This window comes from Natrix helvetica, assembly GCF_964273705.1.
Source record: "Natrix helvetica genome assembly, chromosome: 5".
Taxonomy (NCBI): domain Eukaryota; kingdom Metazoa; phylum Chordata; class Lepidosauria; order Squamata; family Natricidae; genus Natrix; species Natrix helvetica.
In genome coordinates, this window is record NC_138551.1 from 51,995,719 (window position 1) to 52,009,193 (window position 13,475).

At 37.8% G+C, this 13,475-nt stretch overlaps 1 protein-coding gene across 2 annotated transcripts in view; it reads right to left on the reverse strand.

The window, feature by feature from the left end:
- Positions 1-7,584: 7,584 nt before the first annotated feature.
- ARL3 (ARF like GTPase 3) overlaps positions 7,585-13,475 on the reverse strand; it is a 31,892-nt gene continuing 26,001 nt past the window's right edge. For both annotated transcript variants that reach the window (XM_081953991.1, XM_081953990.1), the window contains exon 6: positions 7,585-10,432. In XM_081953991.1, coding sequence (XP_081810117.1) covers positions 10,385-10,432 — 48 coding nt within the window. In that variant the 3' untranslated portion in view covers positions 7,585-10,384. The remainder of the gene's footprint in view (positions 10,433-13,475) is intronic.

Here is a 13,475-nt window from a genome sequence, read left to right on the forward strand (position 1 = left end):
ACCACTTCATTTTTCCCCAGGATTTAGCCTTTGTCTATTTTTCTCCATTCAGTTCACATAGCCTGTAGACATGGGGACAGTGTCATGTGGATGATACCTACAGTTGGGTATCATCAATACATTTTTGTATATAAGAAAATTAGCGTTGTCATAGAGTGCTATTTAGCAAAGATCTAAATTCCTGGAACCAGTCACAGGAATCAGGTTGGGGAATGTGTCAGCCTCTCCGTTCCAACTATGTCAACATAATGCATTTCTCCAGTAAAACAAGAGGATTGAGCTGCAATGGGTAATGTAGGTGAATTGGATAAATGAACAGTGAATATGATAAATGAGCTTTACTGCCTATAAACGATGATTTTGAAACCTATGGGGTGTAAAACACACAATGTCTTTATCTCACATATAAATCAATAGCCAGTTAATTCCCAAGACAATGGGAACATTCAAATAAGAAGTTGCAAGATTTCTAGAGGGGAATAAAAATCTGATAAAGGACAATGCATCCAATAATGGAATTAAATAACTCTTCCATATGCACTGCTGACTTGTCTGACAGGTTAAGGCACGTTACTGTACCATACCTTAATCAGTGAAATTGGTCATTGCTTCCAAGTTCAATAATGCGAAAAAAATTATTTCAGAGCCAGGTTATGTCTGCAAAATTACAGACATCTAAAGCAGGTTGCTTTTTGTTTTAGATGTCTGAGTATCATTTAGTTTATTATTTATTACTTGTATCCTGCTTTTGTTATTTTTACAGATAGGCTGGTGATAATATCCAACACACCTTCCTCATTTTACCTACAACAATCCTGTGTGGATTGGGCTGAAAGTGACTGGCCCAAAGTCCCCCAACTGGCTTTCATGGCTAAGTGGGACTTGAACTCATGGTCTCTTGCTTTCTATCCTGATTCCTTAATCACTAGACCAAACTGGCTCCCCCTGCCCTTCTTCAAAGGGAGGGATTGAATTCTTAGATTTGAAACAACTAGGACACTTACTAGCAACTTGATCCTTGATCCCTCAGGAAAACCACTTCAAATCTGATTGGGGGGGGGGGGGGAGGAAGTTTGCACAGCTATAAAGTGCAAAGTACATTAAAATCCTACAATAAAGTTGTAATCTATATTATATCCCCACCTCTGGCAAAGGAGATCGGTTAGCTCTGAGTTGCATTACTTCCATCCCAGAAGGATCCAAAGATTTGAAGAGGGGGAGAGGAAATGGACATAAAAGTGCAGAATGTTTTCTTTTCTGTTCTTCATTTGCATCTGCTCTTCTCATTTTTCATTTATAGTTGTTACAATATTGAAAAAGCTCCTCTAAATTCTTTAGTGTGCTATGATGAACTAGTTCAGTGATGGTGAACCTTTTCAGCACTGAGTGCCCAAACTGGAACATGTGTGTATGCGAGCGCCAGACCACTGGAAACCCGAAGACCAGCTGGATGGTGGCACATGCCTATTTTTTGGCCTGGGTTTTGGCCATTTTTCTGGCGAAGACCAGCTGGCCAGAGCACGTGTGTGCCAAAAGCCAGAAGAGTAGCTGGTGCATGTGCCCACAGATGCATGTGCCCACACAGGCTCTGTGTGCCACCTCTGGCACGTATGCCATAGGTTCGCCATCACGGAACTAATTCATCCTACATTTCATTACAAAGTCCATCCTGAAACTAGAACTGATTCATCCCTGGCGTAAGTTGAAGCTTTATTTATTTAAATGTATATGGTCACCCATCTCAAATACACGAAAAGTGATAAAAAAAACTTATCCAAAACACATACTACTGTAACACGGAGAACACAGGAAAAATTATAAAAATATAAATCAGTCTCTCAATATAACAAATGGTCTCCATCACACACCCAGGGCTCCAGGCTTGAGCAAATCTCCTGCTTGCATAGCTACTCTATGCGTAGCTTGGTACAATCTATGAATTCACAATTAGCAATAGCTAATTCTCGGCAGCTCTGTTTCTCTGAATAGTTATCCATCACTGGGCTGCTGTTAACTGTTGTTGATAGGAAGTACTCACTTGGCCGCTCCATCTGTCAAGAGTCCAATAATAAATGCTACTTGAGAGAGAGTTACTATTTAGTATATTTACAATCCTGGCAAGCTCTTGGTTCTAATTACAGCAAGAGTTTGGTTACTTTTCCAACCCTGAAGGTAGTCAGACATATATGGGCTTCATTGGGACAGAAATCTTCTCTCAGGAGAAGTTGGAGTAACTCATGTTTAGAAACGTAAGCAGCAGAGACCCATCCATTAACTGCCCTTCCTTCTTTTTTCTTCTAAATAATGCAATCTAGGCTGTGTCATGCCCATAAAACTTATTTTAAAGAAAATTTAAACAATAAAAGGGAAAGAGGCCTTGAATCATCCAGAGTACATGTAAATAAAGACAAACTAAGCTGCTCAGTTTAGCTGCTTTGGGGGAGTTTTCCAATCCTAAAACAAAGCAAAAATGTTTTCATTATTAAAACAATCTATAGAACAAATAATCTGATACCTAGGATAGACTATCCTGTAATTTGTGAAATATTCAGTATGAATTAGGAATCTGTTTTATTTTAAAAATATATCAGCATGCTTACGATACCAGGCTCCATTGTAAACAGATAATTTTTCTTTCTCAGGCTGTGACAAACAAATCCATATTCAGGTGAAAGAAGTCTAAAAGTGAACCTGACTAAGCACAGCTACAAGGTTCAAATTTGCACTTATACTACAGTGATAGGAAAGCCTATTCTTTCTACTATATTTCTTTCAAGGACTAAAGCACCTTGTTTAGTCTGTCAAATTCCCTTTTAAAAAATAAATGCCAGCAGATTTCCTTAAACAATACTCACCATTCTTAATAATTTAATAAATAAGTGTATAAATAAAAATCTTGACCGCCCATGTGTATAATCCGAGGTGGCTGGGGGAATGTTGAGCCATATTAATCAGATTCCTTTTGGCCAGTGGATTCTAATTTAGTGGATAAGATACTCACACTTATGTTCCCTGCTATCTGTGCGCCAGATCATGCCCCTCTTGGCTTTTGCCTAGGACCAGAGGCAGTATAGTTGTATGGATCTGGAAACTGTAATAGTAATAGTTTAGAAAGAGGGTTTTCTTTAGCCCTGAAGGAGGTTGTGGGTACAGTCTATCCTTAAGAGATTCTCCTTGGATCCAGTCATTTTGAATAACTATTGCCCTGATATCATGGTGAGGAAACAGCTACAGAAGATCCTAAACTAAGCATATTATCTGTACTCTCATTTCAAGATTCCAGCATGGGCATGGGGCAGAAAACTTAATAGTTGCACTGGCTGAATACTTTTTCTAGAACCTAGACAGGGGAGATACACTTCATTGCAGTGTTAAATGAGATGTTGATGGCTTTTAATACATTGACCACGGTATTCTTCTGCAGTGGTTTGGCATTAGGGGGGCTGTTTCACTGTGCTGCCCTGCTCATTCGCATACACATGTAACTGTGGTTTACCTTAGTGAGTTCATTAATATTCCCCAGCAATTCCCTTCACCAAAACCCAGAACAGTCCCAATTAAGTCCAGCCACGAGCAGATCAATTTTAGTCCGCAGAGCAATGACCAGAGTCCACAAAGCACTTGAGAGTTTCTCAAACAAAATAAACCCTCCAAACAAATTTAAATCCACCAGGAAATTAAATCCACACACAAGAGAGCTCACGAGGCAAGAAAAGTTCAGTGTTTCCAAGACACAATTCAATTCCAAATTCAAAGTGAGGCAGAAATCACAATGGCCGGAAAACACACAGCTAGAAAACAAACATGTTGTTTCCAGCAACACCTCCCTCTATCTGCTGTGCTAAATAGCCAGCTTCTGGTGCAACTCATCAAGAAGGGCGAGGCTGTCTCCTCTTGAGTAGTCTGGCTGATCTCCTTTGCTCCTGTCTATTCTCTGACCTATGTGTTCTCGGATCAAGTACCGAAGGCAGTTCCTCCTCTTCACTGACTGTCTGCAAGTGTATGCTTTCCCTGACTGGAACTTCAGCCAAATCCCTTTTGTATGGCCATCAATTAACCCAGCTTCTGACATGGCAGGAACTGGTTCATCCTCCCCCAGCTGACATCTGGAGAGGTATCTGAAGAATTGTCGAGGGAGTCATCACATTCACTGAGATTCCCTACTTCCTCACTGGGTGTCTCCAGTTTGGGGGGGGGGGAGAATAAAGACTGGTGTGGAAAAGTCTTACATGTAAAGTACCATAGTATTCATCCCCCCCCCCCCTTAAAAAAAATCACTGGAAGAGGTCCATCTGTTGGTTGGGGAGCTGATAACCAGGTCTAGGAACATATTACATCTGTCCCGCAGGCTCTGTGTTGGTTACCAACTGGTTGTTCAGATGCAAATGAAAATTCTGGTTTTGGCATACAAAGCTTTATATGGCTTGATTCTGAATTAAATGCATGATCACCTCCTAAAATTGGTACATTTGATATAGAAAGATAAAGCTGCAGATATAGATACATACACACATTTCGTTTTCATTAAGCTGAAGCAAGGCAGGGTGAGAAGAAGCAGGGCTAGAATAGTTTTCTCCATCATGGTCCTTGTGTTGCTGAAAAGCCTTTCCCTGGGAGTATAATTTGCTCTGATAGCCCTAAGGAATTAGGGCTATTTATTGTTGTTATTTTTTTCACTGTGTTGCTTCATATTTAGATTGTGCATTGGTATCACTGATTTTGATGAAGAGGGATTTTTTTTTACTATGAATGTTTTTGTATACTAGTAGAACTCTCACAATTGTAGTAGTATGAGAACTGAATAAATAAACAATAAAGATTCCCTGACTATAACATTAACTTGTGAAATCTTATTTTCATACATGCAAAAATCTAGAGAATATCAGTATTCATTGTGTTTGGCTATACAACAGAAAAAGAATAGACCTGGTTATTAGCCTTAGTAGTAGCAGTACACATATCAGACACACGTTGTGCTAATGTTAAGGTTTTGAAACTGAAATACCAGCATAACCAAAACCGAGCTTTGCTTCAAGCATTCCCATTCAAAGGTAGCAGTTAAGACATTGGAGTAAGATGTGAAAATGAAGTCTATCCTCAGCTATAAAACTCATTGGAAAATTCTGGGCCAGTCAATCTCTCAGCATAACTCACTCATTTAACTCATAGATTGCTGTTGTGGGCATAAAGTGATCCTATGTAAGGTACTCTGAGTTCCTTTGCAAAGGTGAAATGGTGGATGATGATGTTGATGATATGATGATCGCTGCTGCTGCTCTGCTGATGTTAGTATAAATACAGTGCTAATATTACTACATTAAATGCATCTATAACCATATTCTGGTATAACCAGCCATCACGAATATTCTTTATCACTATAACCAGAATTGGACAAGTATAATAAATACATAGAGTTTTTCATAAAATAATAGTATAGCACTTGACCATTATCCCTAGTTCTGAGTTTAAAATGAATTCCTCTTGTATTAACTATTTTATATAACAGCACTGCATATTGCAGGAATGATTGTGATTTAATGGAGTAAAAATGAAAAAGGAGGGGTTGAAGCTCTCTCAACAGTCTATTGGTCATCCTAGCAAATACACTAAGCCAGTCTTCCTCACCACCACCTCCACCAGCTGTACTGAATTACAATACCTATAATAGTAGGTGTAGTTCAACACATATAGAGAATAATAGATTTGGGAAAGCTGTCCCTAACATTTTATGTGGCAGGATATATAATTGATTAAATGGGATGCTCTTCTGACAGGCACATTTAGTACTGTAATACACCTGAGCCACTCAAAACACGATTATAAAGTTGCATTGCTTTTACTATCTAGAGAATATGCACAATTAATATCCAAAGACCATAGACATTATTACAGATAATCAGGCCTAGTAGATGAATGGCATTAGCATACAGAAACAATAAGAAATACCATTTTTGGATGAAATGAATGGAAACATTCAGTTCAAAATATTCTTAAAGATCCATCTCATCCTGGCCACCCTTTTTTTGAACTATTACCATCTGGCAGACGGTACAGGATAATAAAAACAAGGATAAATAGGCTGAAAAATCCCAGGGCAGTAACTACCATATTTTTCGGAGACGCACTCTTTTTCCTCAAAAAAGAGGCTGAAAATCTGGGTGCATTTTATACATCGAATACAGCATTTTTTTGCCTCCTGAAGCCCTGCCCACTTCACAAAAATGGTGGTGCATACTTTTATGGAGGCTTCCAGAGTGCTTCTGGGGGCTGGGGAGGGCAGAAATGAGTAAAAAAATGGGCCATTTTTGCCCACCCAGCCCCCAGCAGCACTCTGGAAGCCACCATAAGGCTATGCATGGAATTTTTGGGGGGGAAAAATGTTTTTTGCTCGCTTTTGGCCCCCCACCCACCCCAGCAGCATTCTGCAAGCCCCCCCCCCAAAGGCTATTCATGCCTTTTATTTGAAAAAAATGGACCCGTTTTCGCAGAAAACGGGCCGTTTGGGGGAGGTTTGCAGAGTGCAAAAACTCCCCCCCCCCTTTCGGAAACCTCTTTAGAGTGATTGATGAGAATTACAATGAGCAAGTGCTGTGCCAGCGGAAACAAGTCTTAGGTGCTGCAGGTTGTTAGCGATTTCCTTCTCCAGCACATGGATAAATACACGTGGAAACATCTACCTATCTACTCTTTCTCTCTCCCTACCTACTGTATTTCTCTCTCTCTCTCCTTCTACCTACTTACTCACTCTCTCTCCCTCCCTACCTACTCACTCTCTCTCCCTACCTACTTACTGTATTTCTCTCTCTCTCTCTCTCTCTATCCCTCTATCTACCTACCTACTCTCTCTCTCTATCCCTCTACCTACCTATCTTCTTACTTTCTCTCTCTCCCTACCGACCTACTGTATTTCTCTCTCTCTCTCCCTCCATCTACCTACCTACCCACCCTCTCTCCCTAACTACCGTATTTCTCTCTCTATATATATATCCCTCTCCCTACCTACCTACCTACTCTCTCTCTCCCTACCTACTGTATTTCTCTCTCTCTCTTTATCCCTCTATCTACCTCCCTCCCTTCTCCCCCTCCCTCCCGCCTGTATTTCTCTCTCTCTCTATCCCTCTCCCTACCTACTTACCTACCCTCTCTCTCTCCCTACCTACCTACTGTATTTCTCTCTCTCTCCCTCTGTATCCCTCTACCTACCTACCTACCTACCTACTTTTTTTTAAAAAAATGCCTCTTCAAAGCCTTGGTGTGTCTTATATTCCGGTGCGTCTTATACTCCGAAAAATACAGTATATTGAATTCTATAGTATAGTGCAATATTAATGCAATATCGGGTTTTCAATTTCAATTATATAGCATGTGAAGGATGTGTGTTTGTGTTTTTATTTTTATAGTTATAATGTATTACTGAAGATGGCATTTAATTTCATTGTACGATGCGTAATGACAATAAAGTAAACTAAACTAAACAGAATTTCTTGTCAGTCTGTCCTTTTCACACACTATTCTCCAAACTGGTTTCATTAAAAGAAATAATATAGAGAATTTATTTAAAAAATGACAGAGAATCATAAAGTCTTTGTTATTTCTTCCAAATTTAATTCAAGTTTGCCAAATATCTAAATGTATACACAGAGGTTTGATATTACCAAATCTCATCAGACTTCTTTTCATTAACTTCAGAAAAGAAGAGCATATAAAATTGTTTTTTAAACTAAAAAAAACCCAAAGATAAGTGTGCTGGATAACATTTGCAGGCATGGCTTTATAAAGCATTTGACATGATCTTAGAAAATGTTTGTTTAGAGAGTAAGGAAGCTGTGTGTAATGAAAATAAACAATTAAACCACATTTGAACCATGCTTTTAAATATGTTTTATCATGTTAAATCAGGTATCTTAAGCTACACTCAACCTTTCTGACCTACCTTTAAATATATCAACACAATTTAATAAAAAAGAAAGAATATTTTACTGGAAAAACAACTTGCCAAGTACTCATAGTATGACTTTTACACATTGTACCATATTTATTACATATTGCTCACTGGGGAATATTATAAGGACCAGTAAGGTACTTTTTAAAAAAGCTGGGCATGTGGAGATTGATTTAAGAACAGCTAACTAATGATGTGTTCTGCTAGTGTTTTCACTTTGTAAGGAATCACCACAGAATGTTCCATGAATTATCACTTCTTCCATGTTGTTCATGAGGCATTTATCCACTAAGCCATTACCTTTGGCAAGATACTAGCTTTTGGAATCATTAGGCCAATTCCAGGGGGGGGGGGAGAAAGGGAGGGGATTCTTCAAATGTTCTTAGTTCAGAATGAATAAAACTTGATAGATGCATTAACACTGGAGTTTGGGGCTTGCTGAATTCAACACAGCATATTGATTAGCAAGAAACTCATCAAGAAAAATGGGAAATTTTGAATTTAAAAATTTCGAGAGCTGAAAAGTGTGCTTGAAAGTCAAACTGAGCATAGGAATATAATGTGTTTCCAACAGAAGAGGGAATCTGGAGAAGAAGAGCTTGAGGTACAAGAGAAATATTCCTATATTTGAATTGATTGGTGTATTATGACATGAGCCTCTTTGATAGTTGGATTAAAGGATTACAGATCATTTTTGTTTGATTTTAAAATGGCAAGCAACATTTTAGCTCTTGTATATAATGGCATATCTAAAATAAAATGAAATACTCTTAAAACACCTAGGAATTGGAGCATGTATTTAATTAGCAGAGTTGGATTCCCTAGAAGTATTTCATGCTTCATTTTACACCTCCTACTTTTTATAACATTTGCTTATGATCTCTCATAAAGCATCAGAAGTAGATGAGATAGAGAATTAATATATATAATCTACAATTTGTGCTTGTTTTAAGATACTAAGGAGGAAAATATCTACCCTATCCTACCCCCCAAAAAAGAGTAAGGTATGAGCAAGGATCACAAGATAGTGATTGGATAAAGATTATTTGAAAGAAGCTATTGCTGTCTGGTTCCCCAAAAGATATGCCCATGGTTTGAGGATTAGTAAAACAGTCTGATTTCCTCCAGGAACAAAAGGGAACATTTCAATTTCCGTATTTTTCCAGTCTTAAAATCTGGTTATATTCTGCAAGTGATCTCTCGCAAAAAAGAGTACCCCACAAAATTTAGCAAATAACTTAGGAGGCAAGAAGCATTAACCTATGGCATACACTGGTGTGGCAGCACATTTAAGGTTTATTAAATCATGTGTCTTTCTGGGGAATGTATTTAGAATATTATTGATTCTTTATGGTTCTCTTCTCTTGCTCTTCATTTTGATGCAACAACATTCCCATGGCCAAAGATAAATCTTTGACAAATTTCAATATTTCAGATATCTAGACAATGACTTCCTGCAGAGTTAGCAATATTAAATGTAAAGGAGAATGGGCGGGAAACTATACTAACTCACATAAAATACATAAAGTCATGACTCTTTAAAATGGACAAAAACTTTCACTTCACACTTTTCTACTGCTTGTATTACCAGAGATAAATCCACTGACTTTATAGATTGTAGGTATACTGAATCAAATTTTGCATCAAAGCCCTTCAGAACATGACAAAGCCTATTGTTAATAGCTTCTTGTCTAAGATTTTGAGCTTTGAGTTACTTTCACTATTTAAAAAAAACTATTTTCAAGGACTAATACAATGCAATAAGCTTGAACATTCAAAAACTCTTAGTGAAACCTGACATTTGGGGAAAGTTTAGGCCAAATATAAATGTAATAGCAACCACTATATGTTGTTTTATTTAATTAAATTATGGCATCCTGCTTCTCCATTCCAATTGCTAAGAAAGTGAGTTTTATACATGTATTTGTGAAGGAAAGACAGGCCCTTGGGCATATGGCCAAATGAGTATAAGCAATGTACTAAGGTATGTATCATTTTAAAATTGAAGCATTTGCATGAACAAAATATCACTTTATTGGATAATGAGAGAAGTTCTGAACTGGACCAGGGGAGAATCTTGAATGATTTCAGAATGGATGTGGCCACTGATATATATTGCTATAATAATCTGACCTCTGTGGAGCTCATCAGAAGTCTCTATGTCAGACAGCAATCCATTCCTATTTTCATTGCTAGTATGAACAATAGGGAGATCCTTAATACTATTTACTTTTTAAAACGGAAGAAAGAAAGATTTGCATGAGGATGGGGATGGTACTAGTCAACAGATAAAGTTCCTATAGAAGCAGTAGGCTTAGCTACGGTTACCAATCTGAACAGCTGTAGCTGCAGGCAGATGGAACAATATTTGGTCAGACACTAGCAGCTGGCTAGCATGTTTGGCTCTTGCTGTTTCTCTAGTTCCAGGCAACTCAGCTTGACTTACTTCTTCTTTGCGTTGACATTTCTGCAGACCCAGTTCATGCCATCCTTTAAAGACAATAGAAAAAGAACGTTAGGTTAGACAGAATGGGTAGCCAGATCCTGATCCAGTGCAGCTTTATGAAGACAATGCAGTTTTATAAAGACTGTACAGTGTTCCAAAGGCTTAGGGACACACATGTAGAAAACATCTGCCTAAGAAGCTGGCTCAAAAAAATGCAACAGTGAGGAGGAGCCACTCAGGAAATGACTGTACTGTCCTTATATTATGCAAGCATCAATGATCTTTGACAGATGTCAAAATAGAAATAGAACTTTTGTTTAAAACTTATGGTATCAGGACCAATATATACTATAAATATATTTGAAGTACTATATACAATAGTAAGGAATGCATCTTGCAGTACAGGCTATTGTTGCAATAGGCTGTAGAAGCAGTAGAGGCACTTCAGTGTCTTCTAGTTGTGAATGCCCCATCCATAACTCCAACTCTAAAGATCATAGATTTAACGAGTAATGATTCAATCAGAACAAGCCCAACAATCCATATTTCTTGGGGGAGACGGGGAGTAACTGAAATTCTTATCAGATAAGCACTCATTTTAAACATAGGTAAAACAATTCAAAATTAGAAAAAATTAAAGTAGCATTAGTGATAAACTTATGCAAGAAACGTAAAACTATACCAACATCATCTCGACACTTTATACCTGTCTTACAAGCAAAGGTAATTCTTTAAAAGGCTGAAAATTTGCCATCAAACACTCACTAGAACACAAGGAAAAAAAGATTGAGAAAATGTATTTTTTGTGCTTCTCTATATAATTAAAATCATGACTTATGCACTGACAATAATGCTTTGTGCCGACTCTTGGTTGTCTATTTAAGATCCGAAGCCATAGTAAATAGCCATATTACTTCCTTATTACCAATTTCCAGCCAAATGTTTAATTTTTGAGGTAGGTAAACTTCCATCTAGTTTGGGAATGCTCAAAGGGTTGCAAAGAATGTTGTGGACCATATTTGGCTTTTGAACTATTCTTTCTAAAATGAACTAAAGCAACATGGTTAAAAATACTGCCTGAATACATATAGTTTTATAATAAATCAGTACAAATATTTGTACTGATTAGTATATTTTGTGATGTGGATGAAAGCTCCTTGAGAAAGCTCTAATGCCAGAATTCCTTGCACATTCACATTTTCAATTCCATTTTATAAATACACATTATATATTAAAACATCAGCATGAACTAAACTGATCCTTATTCTGAAGTATTAGGGAGATCCAGATAGTGTGGTTGTGCATCTCTCTTGTTCACTTCCTTAATGTTAGCCCTTGGGTGCCATTCAGGGGGGAGCCAGTCCATTGCCACAATCACTCAGCCATGCTTACATGCCACCAACGCTGCCACGTTGATGTTGACTCTCTGATGTTGGCAGAGCCTATGTGGCTCTGCAAGGCTTCCCTCACTATTCTGCAGAGTAACTCTTCTACTCGGGTGCAACTGCCTCCTCAGAAGTAACTCTTCTGCTCAGGTGCAACTGCCTACTCTGCCATAACTCTTCTGCTCGGATGCCAGGAAAGAGGCTATGATGACACTGAGTGGGGGTGTGGCTGAGGGTGTGGGTCATGGTGATTGGTGATGGTGGTTGGGTGTCATCTGGGTGGAGTTGTGGGTGGAGCTGGGTGGAGTAATGGTATATATATAAGTGATAGTGTTAACTTGGTTAGAACTGACTTGGATTTGCTTACCTTTGCATCATTATCATTTAGTGCTGGTTATCACGTAATATTAAATAGAGATAAAGTTTTTCACCAAACAAACTGACTCTCTGATTGTATTCAACGTGAACACCAGAACGTGATACTTAAATGGGAAGTACAAAATCTGCTTACAGTAAAAGCCTACATTAGGAAGCATGATTGGTATAATGAAAGCTATTTTCTCAGCTATGACAATGGCTTCTCTTCACTGACACTCAGTAGCCAAAGCATCTTGATTAGAACTTTTCATTGGGTAATCAATTAAAATAAATCAACCTTTTCAAAAGGGCATCAGTACACGATCACAGCAGATTCCAATTGTAATTAATATTTTTAGTTAAGGAAACTCATGTTAAATAATTCAATTCCTTAAATGTGTATAATTTATTCATCACAATATAATCTCAATCATCTTGAAGTCAATAATCTTTCTGATTTTAAACACTACAGTATCATTTAGAAAACTAATTAAACTGACCTTCCAACCACTACATTTGCTACAATATTTATTCTTTTTTCATATTATGCCTTGTGGCTATGACAGTTTCCCCTATTAATGTATTATCCATACTCTTCAGTTCCCTACCCCTGATCCCCAAATCAGCTCTTAACTTCCTGGATGCTTCCCCTCTCCCATATGACATATTTACTATCCTATCCCACCAACGTCTATATATGGAATCTCTCGATATTTTCTTAATGTCAGGAGTCAGGAGTAAAATATCTAGCCGCTCACATGTACAAGTTTTTGCAAGAAGTTAAGTTCCCTAAGCCCAGTCTGATTTATTTTGTAGGTAAACAAATTCAAATTCAAGATTGCAACACATTTTTGCCTGAGAAGACAGAACTTCAGTTCTTGATACTAAGATCTGACTATAAATTATTAATTGTAAAAGAAAAAAAAACTGAGGACAAGCCAGAATCTCTTCTTAATCGTAACTACAGCAAAATAAGTCAGTGATTCCAGAGGAGCATATTTCCAAGAAAAAGAGTAAATGACTGCAACTTAAGCTAAATGGAAATATTTCCCCCCAAAAGGTTTTGCACAATATGCATTTTCCACCTGATTGCAACACTAGGCCGGTGTCATGCTGTAGGTATAGATGTAAGCCCTTCAGGTGGATGAAATTAGGAATCCAATGCCATATAAGCCAATACTATTTTTATAGGAAAGCTATAGTAACAGAATCTTGCAAATCTGAATGCACTTCCCCACCCTCTCCCTTTATTTTTGTGAGAGGGATTTGTGTGTAATTCTTACTGCTACATTCCTGCCCAGGACTCAGGATTCTTTTGTCTGTTTATAGATATGAAATAAGAATG